Source organism: Delphinapterus leucas, chromosome 13 (genome assembly GCF_059928025.1).
Source record: "Delphinapterus leucas isolate spDelLeu-1000000601 "Yukka" chromosome 13, BTC_Dleu_Yukka2, whole genome shotgun sequence".
NCBI lineage: Eukaryota > Metazoa > Chordata > Mammalia > Artiodactyla > Monodontidae > Delphinapterus > Delphinapterus leucas.
Window position 1 is genome coordinate 58,832,329 of NC_143141.1, and position 23,137 is coordinate 58,855,465.

At 36.7% G+C, this 23,137-nt stretch overlaps 1 protein-coding gene across 3 annotated transcripts in view; it reads left to right on the top strand.

The window, feature by feature from the left end:
* Positions 1-20,926, top strand: part of LRPPRC (leucine rich pentatricopeptide repeat containing) — a 104,034-nt gene extending 83,108 nt beyond the window's left edge. For 2 of the 3 annotated variants that reach the window (XM_022573946.3, XM_089922358.1), the window contains exons 30-38: positions 535-661; positions 6,539-6,627; positions 10,263-10,467; positions 12,527-12,666; positions 12,803-12,918; positions 15,361-15,435; positions 16,718-16,802; positions 18,511-18,653; positions 20,767-20,926. In XM_022573946.3, coding sequence (XP_022429654.1) covers positions 535-661; positions 6,539-6,627; positions 10,263-10,467; positions 12,527-12,666; positions 12,803-12,918; positions 15,361-15,435; positions 16,718-16,802; positions 18,511-18,653; positions 20,767-20,823 — 1,037 coding nt within the window. In that variant the 3' untranslated portion in view covers positions 20,824-20,926. The remainder of the gene's footprint in view (positions 1-534; positions 662-6,538; positions 6,628-10,262; positions 10,468-12,526; positions 12,667-12,802; positions 12,919-15,360; positions 15,436-16,717; positions 16,803-18,510; positions 18,654-20,766) is intronic. The other variant, XM_089922357.1, reaches the window with a different exon arrangement.
* Positions 20,927-23,137: the final 2,211 nt, after the last annotated feature.

The following is a 23,137-nucleotide window of genomic DNA, read 5'->3' on the forward strand; positions in this document are numbered from 1 at the left end:
GGCTATACTCACTGTAATGCTGTTGTGTTGGAGTCTTAACCGCAGGAACCACCCACTTACAGATTCAGGAGCGCTTTAAAGTGAATCTTTTGCTCCCCTCAATCTAAATTATACCCCTGGTTTATTTGGACTTTAACACACATTTTGCAATTTATTTTGAAACTGGAAACTGGGATCATCTTTTGATAAACAAATTCAGAAGAGCTCTTTTTCGTTTTTATTGGCATGAAAATAATTTATTGACTTTAGAGAGCTAGTATGAAAAATAATTTTAAAACGAAGCCCTTTCTGGTACCATCCATTGGGATTAAGTAGTAGTTTTCATAACTGTCACTTTGTTTTTTAAAGATTAGAAGAGTGACAACATCTGCTTGCTTGGTCAGTGTGTGTGTCTCTGTAGAGTGGTATAGTGAGTGAGTATTAAAAGAAGCAGAAATATGGGGGTTTCGGGCTTTGTTTTAGGGCTTTTCCCCCTCCTTTTTTGCCATTTCAGAATAATGTCATCTCATTTTTTGTTGTTTTTTTCCTTCATAGATGCATTTAATATTTTCCTGAAAGCAAAAAAGCAAAACGTTGTGTTCAATAGTGAAACTTATGCCGGTCTTATAAACTTACTGTTGACGAAGGATAATCCTACACAAGCAGTGCAAGTGAAAGATTTGTAAGTATTAGTTCATCTATTAAACCTCACACTTAAAAACAAATATCAACTATCATTAGGATTTTTCTGATGTATTGTAGTAGCAGTTGCTTAATTGTCTTCAACTAGTCACAAAAATTATATGAAATGTTTTTCTAATTTTATGGGGGTTTTTAACCTACAAAAAATATAACTTTTATTAGCCCTGCACACTGCAGTATATTTTATTTTACCTTATGTAACCCCACAACTCATGTATTCTATTCATATATAGAAAAGTAGTTTTTTTAATCATATTCTGTTTCTTGTTCAGCAACTCGAACTGTGTACCTTTAATGGTGGAAGCAGCCTGATACATGAAGACATCAAGGGCTTTGAACTTAGGCAAGGGTTTGAATCTTACTTGAAAGCTCATGGGAAAATTTCCTCCTATCTCTGAGCCTCAGTTTTTCTTCTGTATAATGAGTAGATGATAATAAATCTTACATTAATGATTTCTTCTAGTTATTGAAGGAGATAGAGTGAAGTAGAGAAAATATATGGTACTCAACACATTTTAAATACCTTTTCTCTTTCCCCTTCTTGTTTTGTAATCTGTTTAGTGGTATTGGTGTTAGTGGCGGTAGTGGTTTTGTCTCTGGCTAGTTCCCTAGAGTAAAATACTTTGTTAATCAGAACGAGAATACAGTTTTCTTCCCTGGTGTTGTGTCAGTTAACTGACTCTGTTGTCTTATCCCCAAGGAGTTACCTTCAAAGTTAAGTAATTAATCAGAAAGGGCCTAGAAAGGAGAAGATCAAGGTCACCTGCTCTGGAAGGTACACCTGTCCTGTTGATGAATCAATAGCTTTATTTTCAATGGCAAAGGTCAACCTTTTCCTAGTATATTGTAAGTTTTGAAATAATCTCTCCTGGCTAACTTTTGGCCTTCAAAATTTTTAAGTCTCAGCACTTTTGGAATATTAGAATCCTGAATAGAAAATGGATGTTTGCCATTCTTGGAATTCACTGGAAAACCTGGCGTTAATATTAGTGTTATGTTAAAGTTATGCACCACAGGGCCGTGTTTACTGTTTATGTTTCAGTACATTTTGAAAAATACGTTGTGTGTGACTGTACTTGTCTGTGGAAATATATCTGTATCTATTGACATATACACATACACACAGTATATATAATTCATATATATACATATAAGTACTATATATGTATGGATACACACATATACCATATATATCTATGATCTTGAATCACTTCTATGTCTTGATATAGGACGGTCACACTGAGACTTTTAAGTTCAGGTTTTTAATGCATTGTGTCTCATTTGTGTTTTTACTCAGTTGCTAATTAAATTATCTCTCTCTGGAATACTCAGTACATCCTCAATTAGTGACTTGGAAAATGTGACATTGAACAGCATCCTGTCATCTATAACCATTGAAGTCATCCAGGAGGTGCAGGTTTTTTCCTACAGTTACTTTTCTTGGAAAATTATTATCTAAACACTGTCCACAATTATCAAAGGTGTTTTGAAACAACAGTGATTTGGGAGGAAAGGGTGGCAGAAAAAAGAGAGGAACATTTTGTGTTGAGAATTGGGTATGATTAACTGAGGAGATGGAAGCAAAGAAGGAAATCTTTTTCAAGTCTTTTAGTCCTGAGGTTGGTCACAGAGACCTCTGAAATACTTCCCAAAAGTACAAATTATAATTCTTTCATTTTAATTGGGCTTGTTCTAGAATGGTGAGCCTCACATTCTGGTAGCATAAACAGATAACCCACCACCCACCTCAAAGGTTCTGACTCACCTGATCTGGTGTGGGGCCCAGGAATCTGCATTTTACTAAACACCCCAGGTGAGTCAAGGATCACGTCTTAAACATTTTGATCACATACCATTATCAGTGAGCTGTACTACTGTAAGTATGTGATATGTAAGTATATTGTAGAGCATACTCCAAAAATAGCAGTTTTTTGGAGAATAAGATTTAAAAATAGAAACTTAAACATTTTCTTGTCTCACCCTAGAGCATTCACACAGTGTGCATACCTCTTGCTGGAGACCCCTGATCTAGAGTAGTTTTTCAAATTGCATTTATAACCTGTTAGTGGATCATGGACTCTCTTTAGTGGGGCAGAATCAACATCTTTTTTAGTTAAATAGAATAGAAAATATCAAAGCATTCCATGTAGTAGAGATATTTTGTGAACATTTGCTTTCAGTTATATGTGCATCTGTATATCAGTGCACTGGTATGTACCGTAAAACATCGTTTCTTACTATGTCTGACTGAGAATCTTGATCAAACAAGTGTGAAAGCTGTTGACCTAGAAGATGGTTATAAGCACAGCCCTTCTATTTACACTTATGTCCACAACCTGTAAAATGTAGGTTTATCTTCTTTTCTTCCCTCCCTCTCTAGATGTTCATGAAACCTTTCTGTACTCCTGAGGTTACTTTTATCTTCCCCTGTGTTATCTTCCAGGAGTATTTTGTAGCTGCCTTCCCCATGTAGTTGTGTGGGCCCAAAGAGATTCCTAGATGCCAAGCTTTAGAATGCCCAGAGGCACTTAATCTGGGGATCTGTGCACATCCTTTTCTTTGAACCAATAAAACGTTATATCTGACTATGAAGTAATCGTATCTTGGGTTAGATCTACATTGGGTACTTTTGAAAATAACTCTGGACTGGGAATTCAGAAGCGGAAGTTAGAGTTCCAGTTCTCTGTTACTGGAGGAATGTCGTATAACTTCTCTGGATTTGTTTCCTGGTTCCAGCGTTGCCAGTGTTCCACTAGGTCATCTCTTCCCCTTCTGGCTCTGCATCAGTGATCAGAATGAAAAATAATTGTTGCTTTTTTTTTTTTAGAGGCATCTTTATTGTAATATGGTGTGACCAAATGAGCTACTGTAGCAAGTGGTGGTACCCCCAGTATTATTCTGGCACTACTACTCTATTATTACTCTATAAATATACTCTATAAATAGCAGTCTGTTACAGTTACCTACATGATGCCACCTGTTCAATCTTAAGAGCAGTTGTTTTCTCTGTGAACTAATGCAGTCTTTGTTTTTGCTGTACCTTTGCTGTCTCTAATGTATTGCGGATTCACATGACTACTAGTGAGATTTTTGCAGTTTAAGAAGGTTACTTAACCTTCCCAACAAGTAATGGAACCTCAAAAGTAACAGATGCCTTTAAAATTTTTGAAAGAAAAAAAGAATGACTTGCTTTCATTTTTAGTTAGAATTACAACATTTCCTTGTGTTTCAAAATAAAAATTTAGGTATAGTGAATTCTTTGAAGGGAGGGGAACTGCTTATTCATAGAGCAGTAATGGTTATGAATTGTTATTTTAAATCTCTGTTAACACTGAACTCTAGTCTTAGGAAATTTGAGAATCATGTGGTGATTAGCTCTGCTTTATCTTTCAAGAATAGCACTTCATTTTCTCTTGTTCCTACTAGCTTCTTATTTTATTCTGTCTAAAAATAATGCTAAATTAATAACTGATGGTTTTTACTGGATTGGCCAGTTTTTGTTTTCCAAAGTAAGATAAATTCTAATCACTGCCTAATGTCCTATGTGCGTGTTATATAAGTACAATCCATAGACCAGTCATAGCTCTGAAATCTCTAATATGAAACTTTCCATGTGATACTATCTTCTTTGGTTAAGACAGAGTAATTTTTGCAGTTGATTGTGAGTTAAAAGATTGATACCCCTTCACTCTGCAATTTTTTTTCCTTTATTTTAGCAGTTCTAAAAATGAAAAGAAAATGTCTGGAATTCTGTGCTGTCCAGTCCAGTAGCCACTAGCCATAAGTGTCCACTTAAATTTAAATTATTAAAATTAAATTAAGGTTTCCATTCCTCCATCACAGTAGCCAAGTAGCCACATGTAGCTGGTGGCTACCGTATTGGATAGCATGGGTAAAGAATATTCTCATTATCACAAGGAAGTTTGATTTGACATCTCTGTACTAGATTTTTTTCCAAAAGGAAAGATCAAAATTATGATTCAGAAGTAAACTTCTCTTATTTTATTGTATGAATGAGTACACTGCAGAATCACCAGTACCTTCTGTAGTTTTTCTCCCTTTGCCAGTTTGGAATATATTTTGGTTGTGATTGGTCAGTTTCTACATGTGTAATATATGTTCAGCATGTAATAGAGCTGGGGAGAGTTTTCTTCCTATTTATCCTCACTTTCAAATGTATATTGAATACACACCTTCTTGAGATAGCAAGAGATTATTAAAAGAAAAATGTTCTGTGTTTTGAGATTTTCAAAAGGTTTGACAATCAAGTGTGATGTCAGAAGTTTTGCTACCTTATGGTTTTAATGAATTTTAGGTAATATTTTCAAGTAAATATGGTATAATACATGTAACAATGTTGGCATAAGAAATGAGCTTAATTTTAATAGTGTCTGCTTGTTTATTTAATCATGCTAAAGATTGAGAAAGTAAATCCTTTATTTTCTGCAGTTTATAGTCTCATGTATGAGTTTTTGACTTAAGAGCTTTGACAGATGGGATAAAGGAAAAAAGTCAAACTGAGCAGTGGGTGCTTTGGTGGGATTAAGAGGATCGTTGGGGGGATAAAAAAATCCTTCCCCCAGGAACAGTAGGGGGGGAACCTCAGAGGCCGAAAGTGACTGAGAGGATGGGCACATCATGGTGTCTTTGGAGGATTTTCTTGGGATTGACGAGAGTAATTTAGCAGTGACCCTGCTTTTCTTGCAATCTGCTCAGCTTAGATGTTCATGTCGGTAGGCCGAGGTTGTTGGCAGCAAGATCATCACTGAGCTTGATAAGGCAAATGGCAGCAATTGCTTTTGCTCCTTTTGACCTGTGGAGATTTCCTAATCGGGAGATAAAGCCTAGGAGCATTAAGGATGCTGAAATTTCATCACAGGAGATATGCAAACCATGTAGCAAACAAATCATCTCTGGCTAGGGTTCTTCTTCTTCTTTCTTTCTTTTTTTTTTTTTTTTTTTAATTATGTAGGTTTTAGTCATAAGAAAAGCAAGTTTTTGCTCTTGAGTTTTAAAAAGTTGGGGGGGTTTGGGCTTCCCTGGTAGTGCAATGGTTGAGAGTCCGCCTGCCGATGCAGGGGACACGGGTTCGTGCCCCGGTCCGGGAAGATCCCACATGCCGCAGAGCGGCTGGGCCCGTGAGCCATGGCCGCTGAGCCTGCGCATCCGGAGCCTGTGGTCCGCTACGGGAGAGGCCACAACAGTGAGAGGCCCGCGTACCGGGAAAAAAAAAAAAAAGTTGGGGGGTTTCAGATTTAAGGCTGGGACAAGATTGTGTGAAATTTTACATTTTAATGTAGCAGTGGTTTTAGTTCTGCAGTATGTTCACCTTTAAAAATTGTATGTATCTAGATGACAGAAATTTGAAAATTAATCAGCCAAATGATATGGTGCTAGTAATATGCTTTAGTTTATATTTAAAATATAAAGTGCTGAAAATAAATGCTCATTTTTGTTGCCGAAAGAATAGTTTTACATTTTATAATTATGGTGAGTGTAGAAAAAAGAGGAAAAAGTATCCAGCTTAGGATACAGCAGAACAATGCAGGGCATGCAGTTATTTTAGTCATCTAATATGTCAGCATTCAAGAATCTGAACCGATTGTTTAAAAAAAATCTTGTACTTTGTTTCTTTTGTTGCTCATTTCCAACTTTGTCATCTGTCAGAATGCAAAAAAAAATTATCCTTCTATAACCATTGACAGGATAACACAAGAGCTGTCTCCAGGTCGATATTTTGCAGCAATATTTTTAACATATGAACAGTAGTTTTTATAATTTCACCTTGGTGCTCAACCATTTATTATCGTATCAGAAGCATGTCAGTAATTCCTTTCTAAATGTCTGCTTCTTTTAGCGCTGAGACCCACATCAAGGGCTTCACACTGAACGATGCTGCCAACAGCCGCCTCATCATAGCGCAAGTTAGGCGGGATTATTTGAAAGGTATGTCACAATGCTTGACCTTTACGTCACATTAATGCCTCTGCAGATTTTTCTTGTAACGCCCTTCGAATACTTGGATAAAGGAGTCCATTTAGCAAATTACCTGCTTATCAAGAGCCTTTTGTGGTAGCTGAGAGACGTAAATTACTGTACATGCATTTATAATACAGCTTGAATATGAATGTACTTGTCATTTGACCACTTAGTCCAGTTTCCATTCCATTTAACACAAGATGGGTTTTCTTAAGATGAATCACAGCTCTTCAGACATGCAAAATTTGTGTTGCAGAAGGAGAGAAAGTACAGGCTTTCAAGTGCGTTAAAATTCACAGCACAAGTCATTTTGCTTTGGAAATTAACATACTTTAGAGCATCTGAAACAATTCCCAGCAGTTGTTTCTTGCATATTGTGTTGGTTGTATGTGAGTTAGCAAATGAGTTAAATTGAGTGTTAAATGTGTGGAATTGTGCACCAAGTGATTATAATATTGATTTTTAAAACTTAATCTAATACTTTTTTAATAGTTCATAATACCAACAGCAGTAAGATACAGTGTTTGTTTGGAGTTTCGAGTTTCGAGCTTTTGAATTAAGAGGATAACACCAGAAAAATGTGGAGATGACTTTGGGGAGGGTTGGGATGAGGCCATTTGTTTGCTAGAGGCTGTTTATGGGTTTGCAGAGGAATGGATTTGGATCGGATAGTCTTATGAATGAGCTCCCAAGGGGAAAAGTGATGAATCTCTGAAATTTAGATAAGCATCTTTTCACATTTAATTTTACATTTGAATTTTAGTTGATACAGTAACACCATGGTTTTGCCGATACAACAAAAGACACTTAGGAACTCTTTAAGGAAGGTTGAAACAGCTCTTTAACCGTTAAATATGTTGCCTAGTTTTTTCCTCACTCTGTATATACTCCTCACTTGCATGCTTATAAAATAATTTCACATCTCTGAAAGTTGCTGTCTAATTGTGCAGCTTTAATGTTGCCTGTAATGCCTAGAGGTATTGGTCTTTGGATGTCTTCCTAACTGGTTAGGACTGAGTATGTAAGTGATCATTTCTGCCTATGCAAAATTGCTGCCTCAGTATTCTACAGGCAGGACCAGCCTGTTAGACAGCTTCAGTCATAATTGAGTGTTGTAGGGCTTGCTATTAAAACTTTAAAAGCTTTCATTTTCTTTGCAATAGAAGAGGCTTTTTGGCAAGTAGATATTTAGAAACAATTTTTTTCTACTTTTCGAAATTTTATTTTTTGGCCACGACACGCAGCATGTGGGATCTTAGTTCCCTGACCAGGGATTGAACCCGCGCCCCCTGCAGTGGAAGTGCAGAGTCTTAACCACTGGACCTCCAAGGAAGTCCCTGATAAACAATTTTAAAACATTGAAAAATTAAACTTGCTCCCATATAAATAAGTTCACTTTTATAAATGACATTTTGTAGACATGGAGATCAGAATAAAACACTTTTTTAATTTCAAGGAGTTAATTTTTGAGCTGAATCTAATCAGTGTTTAACTTGACTGCTATCCCACTTGTATGTTAGGTACCCTGTGAAGACAGCAAGAAACTATGATATAATTTCACATCTGTTTTCAGCTGTTCACCTGGAGGTTGGTTGAGAGTAGAAGCTATGAACCCACCTCCCAATGCCTCGCCACGGACTAACCTACTGTGATCATTGTCAAGGACGGGAATGCTGTTGGCACTATCCACATCTCCTTATTTTGTTCCATGGCTGACTAGAGCTCCCAATTAAAAAAAAAAAAATTCAGGTTGCTTTTTCTCAATTCCAGCTAAAGCAGGAAGAAAAATAAAGCCAGTTCAAATGCTGTTCTGGAATATTAATAGCTGATACATCACACCGTTGCAATATAATCAATATTACTAGTAAATTAGGTGACAGTATGGTAAGGACTCGGGGAGGGGTGTGGATGGATACTGCTTTTGGTGTCCCGTAAATCATGAACTGTCCAGAAGTCCAGCCCTGTATGGGAATATGATTTCGGTTCCAAGGTCCCATGCTCCCTTTGGATAGACATAAAATGATCTCTTCTCCTCTATCCTCCACTGTTTCACACACACATGCACCCATAGATGCAGGCTCTGGGGTGGTTAGATTCTTGGGTTGGTGTCTTAACAGTATGACCTTGGGGCAATTATTTAAATTATCTGTGCCTCAGTTTCCCACATATAAATTTGTTACTTACCTCAGAGGGTAGTTGTGAGTGTGACTGCTTAATACTGTGTCTGGCATGTAGTAAGTGCTCAACAAATGTAGTAAAAGCTCAGTAAATGCGCGTTACTATCATCACCATTGTTATCTTATTTTTGTTGCTGTTTGATCCACTGGTGTGGGAAGATCCTCCTGGCTGACAATATTCTTGGCTAATAAAAATATTCCATATTATCTGTGTATGACCACCAGTTAAGATTTTATCAAGTTTATTTTCTATAGATAATATTATTAAAGTAGTATAAATAACATTTTTTGTTTCCTGTATGTTCGTGTGTATTTATAAAATTTTATTGAATATGCCTTCTAAACTGCCTATTTTCCCTTTTCCCCATTTGAGAATCACTGGTTTAGAATGTAGATTTGGAGTAATAATAAATTGTTTATTCAGTAATAAATACTTAAATTCATGATGTCTTTTACTGTATCACTTTTAATAGAGTGTTTATTACCCTTTCCCCATTCTTCTGTTAAAGATAGACTGTTACTTGGAAAGCTGCTTTGAGGGTCTTAGTTTTGTGTAGGTTACACTGCTTTAATTTCTATAGAGCCATGAAGTTTTCTTTGGTAGCAGTGATTGTTGTGCTAAGTATTGCAATTTCCCTGCAGTCCATCATTTTATTTAATATAATGATTTTGCTACCCTGGCACTTAAATCAGTAAATCAGAAGGATATTCCATATTTATCCATAATCACATACTTGTAAGTATGATACTTTAAAAAAAAAAAAAAAGAAACTCCTGAAGGGTTTCTCCCTGGGAATCTGGTGAGCTTTATTTTCTCCGAAAAATCAGTGTAAGAAAATATCTGCAAGATATGTAATCGTGTAAAATAAATTTGTTAGTGTGTAAGTTGAGTGTTCCAGTTTGGCTGCTCTTCTTGTATGATCAGTCCTTTTTGGATTAGAAAGAGACATTGTTTTCAAGAAAGAATCTTTGCGGTATTAGAAGATTTTGATAATCATGAATCTTTTGAGTGTAGTAAAATCTGGGAAAGTATGAATGTGGGTAGAGGTTACATATTTTTGGAAGGCCTTTAATTTTTAAAATTTTTCCTTATTTATATTTCTCTGAACTTGTCAACTTCTTTGAAATTAGTCACTAAATGTTATCCCTGAATGGAATCCACATTCTGTCAGTAACATCTGCATTTTCTCTGTGACTTAAAGAAGAAATTTCTCTGGTCTCTGATATCTTACAGTCAAATAAGTCTTTATTTTTTTTTTTAGGTTTCTCATAAAGTATTAATATTTCCTGTAATATAGAATAAATTATTCATAGCTTTTTGTGTATAGTCATTTTGTGCTCATATTTAAAAGCTAGTTTTCAAAACACATTAAAGTCAGTACGGTTCATACAAAAAAAGCTCCGTCACCTGCTCTTCTATTGTAGATGCTCTAACAACACTAAAAACAGCCTTGGATCTGGAGCAGATACCTTCTAGGATAGCAGTGACCCGCCTTATTCAGGCATGTGCCTTGAAGGGTGATACAGAAAGCATACAAGACATTCAGAAGTTGGTAAATGGACTCGAAGATTCAATTGGACTTTCCCGTATGGTTTTCATCAATAACATTGCTTTGGCACAAATAAAGAAGTGAGTATTTTCGAGCTTTCTTTTTCTCCATTGGATACTGGAAGGAACGTTATCTCAAATCCCACCTTTTATAAAACTAGGGTATTAGAAGCCGTATCAACTACAGAGGAAGTATCGATGCCAGTTGCTGATTATTCTGTAGCTATCAGGGAATAATTATATGTTAACAAAATATGTTTTAGCTTTAAATTAAATCTTAAATCAACATTTATCAAAATTTTCAAATTCATAAAACTTGCTTCACGGTTGGTAACTTTTCTCATTCATACATTCCAGGCCCTTATTGAAACACTTGGTTGCAAAAGTGAAAAATAAGTTCATTTGAATGTTAGCAACACTTGAAGGTGACACTCTACCAGTACATAGTGAAACAGAAGGCCTAGCAAGCTTGTTAAAAATACACATTTCCATCTTCCCCACCCTCCTACCCATCCACCCGTGTCAACACACATCCACACAAAGGGAGGTATTTAGAGATGATTCTCATACCACCATTTCTAGATTCCTTGTTGAGGATCACTACTGTAGAAGTAAATAAGAACTTGATTTTTATTAACCTCACTAGCAAAGTTAAAGATTCATGGGGGTAATAATGGAATTGACATTTTTCATGCTTTTAGAAAAAAATGTTCTTTAGCAGTTAATCCTACATACATTTAATGGGTTGTGATACGAAAATGTCATGTTGGTTTTTACAGGGGTTTTTGTTCCTCTCTTTGGGCAGAGAAGAGGTTTTGTTTTGTTTTTCACCCTTTTAAAACTATTTCCCCAAATAGAACTTTAAACTTTTCCTTTAATAAGAAAATGTGATTATTTTAAGTTAGAAGATCCAGAAAATTATCCAAGTCTTTGTTGCTGCACACGGGCTTTCTCTAGTGTGGCGAGCAGGGGCTACTTAGTTGCGGTGCGCAGGCTTCTCATTGCGGTGGCTTCTCTTGTTGCAGAGCATGGGCTCTAGGCGCACGGGCTTCAGTAGTTGTGGCACGCGGGCTTCAGTAGTTGTGGCTCACAGGCTGTAGAGCACAGGCTTAGTAGTTGGGGCGAACGGGCTTAGTTGCTCGGCGGCATGTGGGATCTTCCCGGCCCAGGGCTCGAACCCATGTCCCCTGCATTGGCAGGCAGATTCTTAACCACTGCGCCACCAGGAAGCCCCTGGATGAAATTTTAAATGTTACCATATAAACAGAGTTTTATATGAGGCCGAGAATATGTTTTTATTCACTATTAAATAATTCTCTAACTAAAACCCATAAGAAAACTTTATTGTAATGGTGTACTCATTTTTAGAGAATTCTTGTTTTAGGTAATAATTCCAACATAAAATTGATTATTTGGATTTCGAGTGCCATATCATAACTGTAAAGTATCAATTAAAGAGCATCTTAACCAAAAAGATAGTCATAAAGATAATTTTTTATCATAACTTGCTACATAAGGCCATGTAATTAATTTTTTTAAATAAAAAGTGTGAAGATACTTTTTTCTGAGAATTTTAGTATAAATTGAATATTTTTCAAATGTTATGTATTACCTGACAAAAACAAATTGTAGTGACTGTGGGTCGAGAGACATGAAAATATACCTTTTGAAGACACCATCAGCATTTTTAAGAATCCTAAGATGTAATACATTATCTTTACTTCATGCACTAGTGACCAGTTGCAGATTATAATGCCAGAGTTATATAGCATTTAAACAAGTTTTCATTTTACATTCCAAACAGCTGCAGAATCAAGTCTTTGAGATACAATAATTTTTTAAGTTATTGTCTTTAATTCTTCTCTATATAGTTGTTTGATCTTGTCTCTAGAGCAGTTTTTTAAAATAAGCAGCTACTTCAGTTACTGTAGCATAAAGCACCCAGTGATTGCTTGTGCCACCTAAATGTGATTGGGTTCAACTTGCGTAGTGTTTTTTATCTGGTTAATTGTAAATATATTTCCTTTTTTTCCTAAAATGCTTGCATGTGTGAATCCCAAAGTACTCATACTGAAACTGCCTGCAATATTAATACTAAAAGCAAATATTTCCTTATAATTTATTTTACTTTCTTTTACAGCAGTAACATAGATGGTGCAATAGAAAACATTGAAAATATGCTTACTTCAGGGAACCAAACCATGGAACTTCAGTACTTTGGCTTGGCATACTTATTCCGAAAAGTCATAGAGGAACGGTTGGAACCAGCACTTGAAAAGAGTAAGTTAGCTGTTCTAGCCAAAGAACACAGAAGCACTTTTTCTCTCTAGTGAGTCTGGACTGACTTTCTTTGGTGGATGAGTTAGTTATACCACTGTTTAAATGAAAGATTTTTCTTACCTGTCATTTTTTTCAGTAAGCATCATGGCAGAGAGATTGGCCAATCAGTTTGCAATTTACAAACCTGTCACCGACCTTTTCCTTCAGCTTGTGGATTCAGGCAAGGTGGATGATGCCAGAGCTCTCCTACAGGTAATGACCCACCATACATGGAGCAGTGGGGCTTGTGGCTTGTGAGAAGTCAGTTAAGAAATTACTAGACTTAGGTGTGTGGTAGAATACCAGAAATGAAGTGTGGTGCTGCCTGCACATTTAAATTTGAACGTGAATCAAGGTTACATGACAGGGACTGGATTGTAAGTTACAGGTTGCTGGTTTTAAAGATGCCAAATCAGACTAGAAATGTCTTTAGATTTAAGTGGGGGTGGGGGAAGACATGTTTTGCCAAAATGATTTAAAGACAAATGTTTCGGTGCAGATAGGTAATGCAAAACAATTCCTTTGATTTCCTAGTTTAATTTCTCTAACGCTGCTCTATAAATACTGTGCATCACCATGGCAACACAGTTTGCAAACAAAAAGTAGGAAATGTTTGCTTTTCAAGTACAGCTTCTCTTGAATACTCAAACATTCTCAGTGCCTTATTCAAGATTTTTTAAGAATTTGCTTTCTATTCACTTGTGTGTCACAGACACATTAAATGACAAATGCAGGTCTCTGTGGCCCGCACTCTCTGTTAAATTAGCAATCTTCAGGGAAGGAGACAACTGCATTCATGCCATTTTAACAGCACTACATATAAAGCCGCGCGCCAACGGTGGGTGATCGTCGCTGCCACTGTTAATGTACACAAACAGGCACCGCCGGGGAGCTCCTTCCCAGCAGGTGGCAGTCAAACAGTCACCGTGATCCCACCAACGGCTGTGTTTGTATAGACTCCCTGTGTCAGATTGAGGCCTGGGACCGATTTCTGGTAGTAAATAGTATTATATTCACTTAACGTTTTTGCAAGCTGCAGCACCTCTTAAGTACTAGATAGGGAAGGTAAAACTGTACTCATTTGCTGGAACTCTGCTTTTGATCCTTAAAGTTCATCTAGTTTGACAGTAGAATCCAAGTCATTTTTAAAAGGAATTCCTGAGAAATTTCTCTGTGTTAACATTTTTGTAAAAAGTGTAAATTGGCACTGCCTCTAAGGCTTTTTTACTTTTGTTCCTGGAGAGAGAGAAATGCTAGTTAGTTGAGAATTTTCTTGATTGGTTTGGCATGTTTACCTTTTCTTTTCCTTAAAAAAAATTTTTGTTTTAAACAGAAAAGGCAATTTATGATGGGGATTTCAGGAATCTTTTCATTGTTTTGTTGCCTTTAGTATTACAAGTTTTATCTTGAAAAGAATAAATTCTAATGCTTTATGTTTGTGTGTACATACCTAAGTGTACCCACTCAGGGTATATGCATGTCTAGCTGGACGTGTGATAGTATTCATTCAGCTTTAACACATCATTGTGATAGCTCTTTAGGAAGTCACGCTTGGTATTTCATTACCAGCTTGTTGATCAAGGCTCTTCCTAGCGAGCAGTCCAGAGTGGGAGACAGTGGGGATGTGGCAGCCGCCTTCAGAGCTGCATGTACCCACAGTGGCCTGTCTAGGGCTCTTGGCAACAGCCGAGCGTTGCTGCAACAGCTGTCTTTTCATTTTTATCCCTTCAGTAGACTGAGGTTTCAGATGATAAACCCTTTACCCATTCTTTACCTGCTTGTCAAACAGTAAAAGATTATTCTTGCTGTAGTGAAGAATACTTTATTCACAGATGTCGAAAGCATCAGTTTATAGTGTAAATGTTCTGTGTGTCCCCAAAAGTTCTTTTTATACTAGTCATTTTAGTATTGACAGTGTTTTAAAGCTTTGAAAGAGCAATGTGCTTTTAGAAACTTAAGAGAATGACATCTGTGATGAGTGTAAACTAAAATAATGTCTTGCCATATTTGATTTTACTATAGCATCTGAGATGGGATAGACACTTGATTTATCTGGTCTGTCATATAAACTTTTTTTTTTTTTTGAGTTTAACTTTTGTCTCTTTCTCAAGCACTGGCTGTCTATCGCAATGAAAGCCTTTTATAAAATAGAGAGATTGAAATCAGTCCTTTTGTATGCGTAAGTGTAGGTAATTATACTTTAAAGAGAACTTGCTTTGTACATTTTAATTTTTATAAAGAAACGAGCAGTTATCTCCCTGACACCTTATTAAATGTATAATTAACCTTATGATCCCTAGCTCACTTGTGAATGCTTGGCAGTATAATTGGAGGGGAATAGTGTTTCTTTTTTCCCTCTTTCTTTGCAGTCCTAAACCTCATTCTGTGGTTGTGGAAGCGTTGGTTGAATTTTTCCCTTTGCTTTTTAAACAGACCTTATACTTGCAGCGCCAAGGACAACATGCATGAAAGCCTGGCCTAGCTTGCACTTGTTTTCTTTTTTCTTGCCTTAAAAAACATTGGTCGACTGTTAGACCTTCCTGTTGGTAATGATACATTACTGTATTATTGTGAACTTTCTTAACTGGAAATATTCACCTTGGTCTGCTTGTTTATCAAAAACCTTCACTTACCAAATAATGTTTCAATTTTTAGAGATGTGGTGCAATTGCTGAACAAACCCCAATTTTCTTGGTGTACTGTATTAGGAATTCTCGGAGATCGGGAAAGGTACGGTGCTATTGTACTTGCTGACAAATCAATAATGCTATGAGCTAGTCTTGTTCAGAGATATTGAGTATCATGTAAGAGCTTGTCAGTTCAGGACGTTTTCTAAAAATACTATAGAGATTGAACACTTGCTGGCCTGTGCTTGTTTACTTCTTTAGATGTTGATGCAGAGTCAGTTCTGGCTCCTTGGTTGTATTGGAAATGCAGAACAAGTTCATACAGTGAATTCTCTATCCTTGTAGTTATGCATTGAGCCCCAAGAAAGGGCCCTTAGAAATGTAAGAAACAAATCCCGTTGCTTGGGTCACTGGGTAAGTTTCACAGTGCAGAAGCACTGCTGAGGGAGACACCTACTGCAGAGTGTCTCCTGTCAGGTGGCTCAGGTAGAAACCATGAGGTAGATGAACCCGTTAGCTTTAAAACTGGTATGTGAAAAAAAAAAAAAACAAAAAACTGGTATGTGCCACGGATTCATGTTCTCAGGTTGTACAGTTACCTTATTTACACTAAAAGGTATGTGTGTATGTGTGAAACAGACCCAAGTCTTATTTTTGATGTTTAAAAAAAAAAGAATAAAAGCATATTTCAAAAATTTTTTTTTTTAGATTTGATTTTTCATGGTGAGTGGGCACCAGAAACCCTGTTCTTAGTTTATTTGGGCATATTATGAAGTTTTAAACTGAGCACCAATTGTAATGTTTGTTTTATGTGAAACATTTAGGTTGTTTACAACTCTGGGAGGTCTAGTTTTCCTTAATTTTCACATACTTCCCCCATACATACACACACTTTAAAAAATAATTTACCTAATTGCACTTTTTATCTCTGACTCATGTATTTATTTACAACAAACATCATTTAGAAAATATTTAGTTGTCCTTTTTTTTCCTTTCAAAGAGACTGTATAAAATGGTGTAGTATTTGCAGATAACCTACCACACATCACCTGTATACTTTAAATAATCTCTAGATTACTTATAATACCCAATACAATGTGAATGCTATGTATATTTGCTGGTACACAGCAAATTCAATGTTTACTTTTTTGGACTTTCTGGATTTTTTTTTTTTGGTCCGTGGTTGGTTGAATCTACAGATTCAGAACCCACTGGATACAGGGGGCCGAGTGTACTAAGATATACAAAAGGGAAAATAGTCCATTAAATTGAATAGGCAGTTCTGTTGCTGTTGTCAGGTTTTTTTGGTATAATGTCCATATATCAGTGTTTTATTTCACTGTTCTTTTGAGTCATGGTAATGTTACCTATATTTAATTTTCTAGGCACCAACTCTGAAGTCTTTGTTAGAATTGATTCCTGAATTAACTGAAAAGGAAGAAGCATACACTTCCATCATGAAAAGCTATGGTAATAAGTTTAATCTGACTTCATTATTTAAGTGATTTAAATATTTGTAGTATAGTCAACTAAGTCTTCAGCTCAAAGGCAGTAATCCTAAATATCAGGTAATTGCTTATGGTACAAAATTTATTTAGCCTTAGGATATGTTTTAAAATTGTATTTAAGAAAAATACGAAATTATTCATGTAGTGTTAACATAAAGTATCTCTGAGCATCTTTTGAGGGGCGCTGATTTGTTGAGTAAGATCCCAGGTTCCTGGAAGGACTTGGAAGTCCACTTTGCTGTACACATTGGGAACCAATCCAGTCTCTCTAAGATGTTACGGAAAAACCTGAATGAACTTTTTGGCCAACCTAATACAATGTAAAATGGGTACATATTTGAGACTGCCACTTGACTTGCCTGTTTACTCCTTCAGTGGTCTACCTGCTCCTTTGAAATGACAATCACCTTAACTAAAAAGTGAGCCCCAAGGTTTTACCTGCAGTCACAACTGAAATTCTAGTCTTTTAAGCAATTTCCTCCCTGATCGCCAGGCAATCACACATGAAAGGGAACCAGTCTAAAGTTTCCTCAGTAATCAAGATAAATGTTAGCATTTGTAAATTATGATCACCTGTCCATCTGACACCCACTGATTTGCTCACTTTTTAATGGGTAAGTAAAGAGTTACTTTGTCGATTTTATTGTTGGCAGGACACCAGACTGAGCAATCAGAATTCTCCGTTTTTCTACCCTTATGAGTGGAACATGATATATTTCAAAATAGTGCTATAATCATAAAGTTTCATTTGAGGAATTGGCAGATATTAAGTAATAACTAAGATGAAGTAGTGTAAAACAGCATAAAATTACTATTGTGTAATCCCACTTGGGAATTGGGAGGGAGAAGAGCAGGGAGATCAGGAAGTTTTAGTAAAAGGGAAGATATTAAAATTTTTGCAAATCAGCCACAAGTAGAAAGCCAGCTAAAGTTAGCTCCTAGGCTACTTCATCATCCAATTAAGTGAAATATTAGTGTAACTTGTATAGATGTATGTTGTATATTAATAATGTATATAAAATTTTTTTTGGTCATTGTAGCTAACTGTATTCCCATTTGCTTATTTTAGGATAGGAGAATATATTGAAAGTCTTTTTTTTTAACATCTTTATTGGAGTATAACTGCTTTACAATGGTGTGTTAGTTTCTGCTTTATAACAAAGTGAATCAGTTATACATATACATATGTTCCCATATCTCTTCCCTCTTGCGTCTCCCTCCCTCCCACCCTCCCTTATTGAAAGTCTTTTGGTGGTGTTTAGCTGCTGATCTTGATGTTGATGTAGATATAGACTTCCACATAATTTATTTTACATACTCCTCACCACAGAAGTCCCTGGATTAGCTTAATTTCAAAGTGTGATTTTAAGCAGAAAAAGATTGAATGGTGTGTGCTTACTTTATGATTGAAGACTTCAGTTTGTGGTCACTTTAACTAGCATGGGTCTTTAAAATAACTATTTGTTATTTTCCTTCTCTTTCATAGCGGGTGATGCTGAATGAGAGGTGTGGGGAAGGAAGGGCGGAGCTTGTAGATTATGAATGCTGAAGGTAGTTAAGTATTCCTTTGCTTTGGGATAAAGGGATCCAGGAGTCCCTGAATGGCTAAGTGTTTTGGGAAAAGAAGAAGATAGGTTGGCTTTATCTGTGATTAATATCTTTTTCTCTAGCCTTGGACAGTGATGTCGCATCTGCTAAAGCACTATATGAAAATTTGACTGCGAAGGATGTAAAATTGAATGATCTGTTTCTAAAGCGTTATGCAGTTTTGCTGAAGAATGCTGGAGAGTCTGTCCCTTTCACTGAACCCCCTGTGAGTATTTCTTAATTAAGAGGGAAAAAAAATACCTCTAAAGATTTGTGTGTGCTTCATAATAATGTGTAAAAAATAAGTTGAATACTTAATTACATGAGGATTAGATCTCTGTGAAGGATCCTCCAGAGGGCTTTGGGAACTGAACAGTCATGCCATGGGTTTGGCTGCAGGAGAACATAGCCCTCTGGGGCTGAGGTTTAAAATACAAGGTCAGTCTGAGACCTTCAGCTGTAGGTATGAATTTATCAAATGTCCTTGGGGCAGTTCCCTCTTCATTTCAACTTGAAATAGGGTTTAATGGCCTGCATTTCAATAGCTAAGCATATTATGTCACTGTTAATTACTTGTTCATTTCCATTTTAAGTAAGTTGGGTTTTCTCTCTTTATCTAGGATTTTTTTAAATTGAAATATAATTGACAACATTATATTAGTTACAGCTATACAACATAATAACTCAATATTTGTATATATAGCAGAATGATCACCACAATAAGCCCAGTTAACATCTGCCACCATACATAGTCACAAAAGAAAAATTTTTTTCTTGTGATGAAAACTTTCAAGATCTGCTCTCCCAGCTGTTTTCAAATATGCAATCCAGTATTAACCATAGTCACTGTGCTGTACATTGTATCCCCTTGAGTTACCCATTGTATAACTGGAAATTTGTGCTGTTTGAACCTCTTTACCCATCTTCCTCCTCCTCAAACCTGCCTCCACCAGCCTCAGGCAACCACTGATCTGTTCTCTGTATCCATGAGCTCGGTTCTGTTTGTTTGTGTTTTTCAGATTCCAGATATAAGTGAAATCATACAGTGTTTATTTTTTTCTGTCTGACATATTTCACTTAGCATAATACCGTCAAGGTCCATCCATGTTGCAGATGACAAGATTTCATTCTTTTTACGGCTGGATAATATTCGTGTGTGTGTGTGTGTGTGTGTGTGTGTGTGTGACATTTTCTTTATCCTTCATCCATTGATGGACACTTAGATTGTTTCCATGTCTTGGCTATTGTAAATGCTGCAGTGAACCTGAGGGAGCATATATCTTTTTTGAATTAGTGTTTTCATTTTCTTTGGATGAATACCCAAGAGTGGAATTGCTAGATCATATGTTAGTTTTATTTTTAATTTTTCGAGGAACCTCCATACTGTTCTCTGTAGTGGCTGCACCATTTACATTCCCACCAACAGTGCACAAAGGCTCCTTTTTCTCCAAATCTTCGCTAACATTTGTTATTCCTAGTCTTTTTGATAATAGATATTCTAACAGGTATGAAGTGATATCTCACTGTTTTTTTTAATTGTATTTCCCTGATTATCAGTGATGTTGAGCAACTTTTCGTGTACCAGTTGGCCATCTGTAGTTCTTCTTTGGCCACATGTCTGTTCAGTTCCCCTGTTGCTATTGAGTTATATAAATTCTTTGTATATTTTGACTGTTAACCCCATATCAGCTATATATGTTTACAGATATTTTCTCCCATTCAGTAGGTTGCCTAGGAAATTTTGTTTTATTTACTTTGCTTTGTTTAATAAGAGAAATCATTAGTGCAAAATTCCTTTTTATTGTTTCATTGAACTGAAAGTCACCTAAAACATGTTTATTTCAAACCCCTCGACCTTCCATACCCAGGTGTAAATACCTGCATGCACTTGCCCATGCACACACACAGCAGAGGCTCCTGGTGCCTTAATTCTCAGTTGGGGGCCCTTGAACTGGTGATTTCATGAAATAGAGAAGAGTGCTGAAGCTTGAGGAGACTGCAGCTGCTGTGGGCCCAGCAGTCTTTGCTGCCAGTTTGCAGTACTTTATGTTTTTAAGTTTTGTACCATCACCTCTTGCTGGTAACTTTTTTTTTTTTTTTTTTTGCGGTACGCGGGCCTCTCACTGCTGTGGCCTCTCCCGTAGCAGAGCACAGGCTCCGGACGCGCAGGCCATGGCCCACGGGCCCAGCCGCTCTGCGGCATGTGGGATCCTCCCGGACTGGGGCACAAACCCGTGTCCCCTGCATCGGCAGGCGGACTCTCAACCACTGCACCACCAGGGAAGCCCCGCTGGTAACTTTTATCTGTAACTTTCCTCCCTTTTTTTTTTCCTCTACAGGAAAGCTTTGAATTTTATGCAAAGCAGCTAAAAGAGTCAAAGGAAAACCCTTTGTGAAGCAAGCCGGCACTACTTTGTTTTGTGTGTATTTGTGATTCTGTGTCTAAAATGTTACTTTTTAAATGTATTTGAGAGGACAAAATAAACAAATGAAAAGTTACTTTGTTTATGTACTTTTATTTATTTGTAATATATGGTAATATTCAACATCTTATTGACAATAACTGTGTATACTAAGTCACTAGACTTCTTTGGGTTTTGCCTACAATGTAAATCAATGGCATTTTCCTTGAGGCTCCTGGTGTAAGAAGCCATAGGTTTTCAGGGTTCTTCTCCCATTTGACTTTTCAGATTCCTGGCTCTATTTCATTTATTATTTTCATAAAAAGATTGTTCCTTTAGTTAAGACTTGCTTGTCAATATTGTTTATCTGAAAAATTTTGGAGTTGGACAAAATGATGCTTAGTGGGCTTTCTAATGCTTAATATTCTGTGAAGTAACAATTCTTTATTAGTGTAAAGCCCTGCGTACTTTTCCAGTTTTGTAAAATGTTGGCGCCAGAAGGCATCTCAGGAGTCATCAAATCCAGCACTCTTCATTTCCCAGTGAGAAGCTAAGACCCAAAGAGACTTGTTTGGTCAGGGTGCTCCCTCCATGCCTTCCCTTCTACCACGTAGGCTCCCACAAACCTCTGTTCACTGAAGTCTCCAAAACTGCATCTGAGTGTGAGTTTGATCATGAAGTAAGAGCAATGCATTTCCTTCATCTTGGTTTCAGGTCTTCATCAGCACAGGCTACACCCTACACTGGACTTGTTACTTCATACTGCATATCAATGAATATGTGAGTAAGTATATGAAGGAGTGAAACCTCTGTTTGTATTCAGTTTTATCAAAGTTATCCTCAAATTGGCCTTCATGCCTGTTAATATCTATACTGTAAATAGTTACTATAAAAGAATTTAAGATAGGTAGTCAAGACAGTTTACCATCTTAATATAATGTTAATCTATTTGGGGATTATATTATTTAAAAAGTTGAAAATGCTTCGTTTGAGTTATCCCCACTTTGGTGTATCCCTTGTTCATTTGAAATCGGTGATTAGCTACTGTTTTGGTTTCAGTGAGGTTACTTGGTTCCCACCATTTACGTGAAGGGAGACCTTGCCTTGGGGAGTAAGCCAGCCTCACACTGTTTATGCTGCTAACCTGTGTCTTGTGGGATCAACCATTCTGCATCTACAGCCTGCAGATGGCGTGAGAGGGAGGGTAGATGGAGGGAAGCCAAAAAATAAATGTCATCGTGGCATCAACCATGCTTCATCTCTGTTTTGTAGAGTTAGACCTAAGGAATCGGGCTTGGCCAGTGCCGAGTCCCAGCCTAGAGGACTTAGTAAAGCTTTCCTCTGTGTCCTCCTCAGGTGCAGGACCTGTACGTGTTGTTTTGACACTACTGATTTGCCATGAGCCTCACTCTATTAGGGATTCCACTGAAGCAGATTTATATTTTGTAGTTATGCCAACCATAAGATAGTTGAGCTAAATTTTATTGATAGTCATTGAATTAGGTCTCTAAGATGAGGAACGACCTTGGGGCATAATCTGGACCTCCCAGTTATCTTTAGGGAAGCTCAGAGTACAATCTCATTTGCATGAAGTGACTCCAAGCCAGCCTTGTATATGGACTCTGGTAAAATGTGGGTCTAGTGCAGAGGAAATAGATATAAATCCCTCGATGAGCTTTCTACTGCTTAATAACATTTCTAGCATTCTGAACAGCAGGCTGGACCATTCAGTATATTACATACATTAAAGAACTGTCAAGTCATGCATCTGTAGCACTGTATTGGCTTCCTGTTTTGAATGTAAATATTTAACATGTAATCATTGTATATTCTAGGTGAGCTTATGAATGCTTTCTAAATATCTAATAGCAAAATTGAAATAAATAGAAATATAAACACAATTATAGCAGCACTCAGTGGTACCTTTTAGATTCAAATTATAAGCAAACAGCTAATTCTAAAAAGTAAATGTCATAAACTTTGGGAAAGTATAGTGTTTTATATGTAATTGTATGTTTGTGTATTTAAACCTGATATAACTTTAATGTGAAATGCTTTGAATAAATTGTATTCCAGCAACCTGTGGGCTTCTTCATTTTTATCTTATTATGTTTTTATATAACCACTAAGCCATTTCAAGGACTTGAGTCTTAAAATTTTTAATTAAAAATTGTGTGGTGGCCTCTGTTGTGGCCGGAATTTCCTTGTTTTAAATGGTGTACAGGTTGTGAGTGGGGAACCAGGGAAGTCACTGCTTATCTGCTTTAAGGACAAACAGATATTCAGTCTGAGATCTCTGAGGTACAAA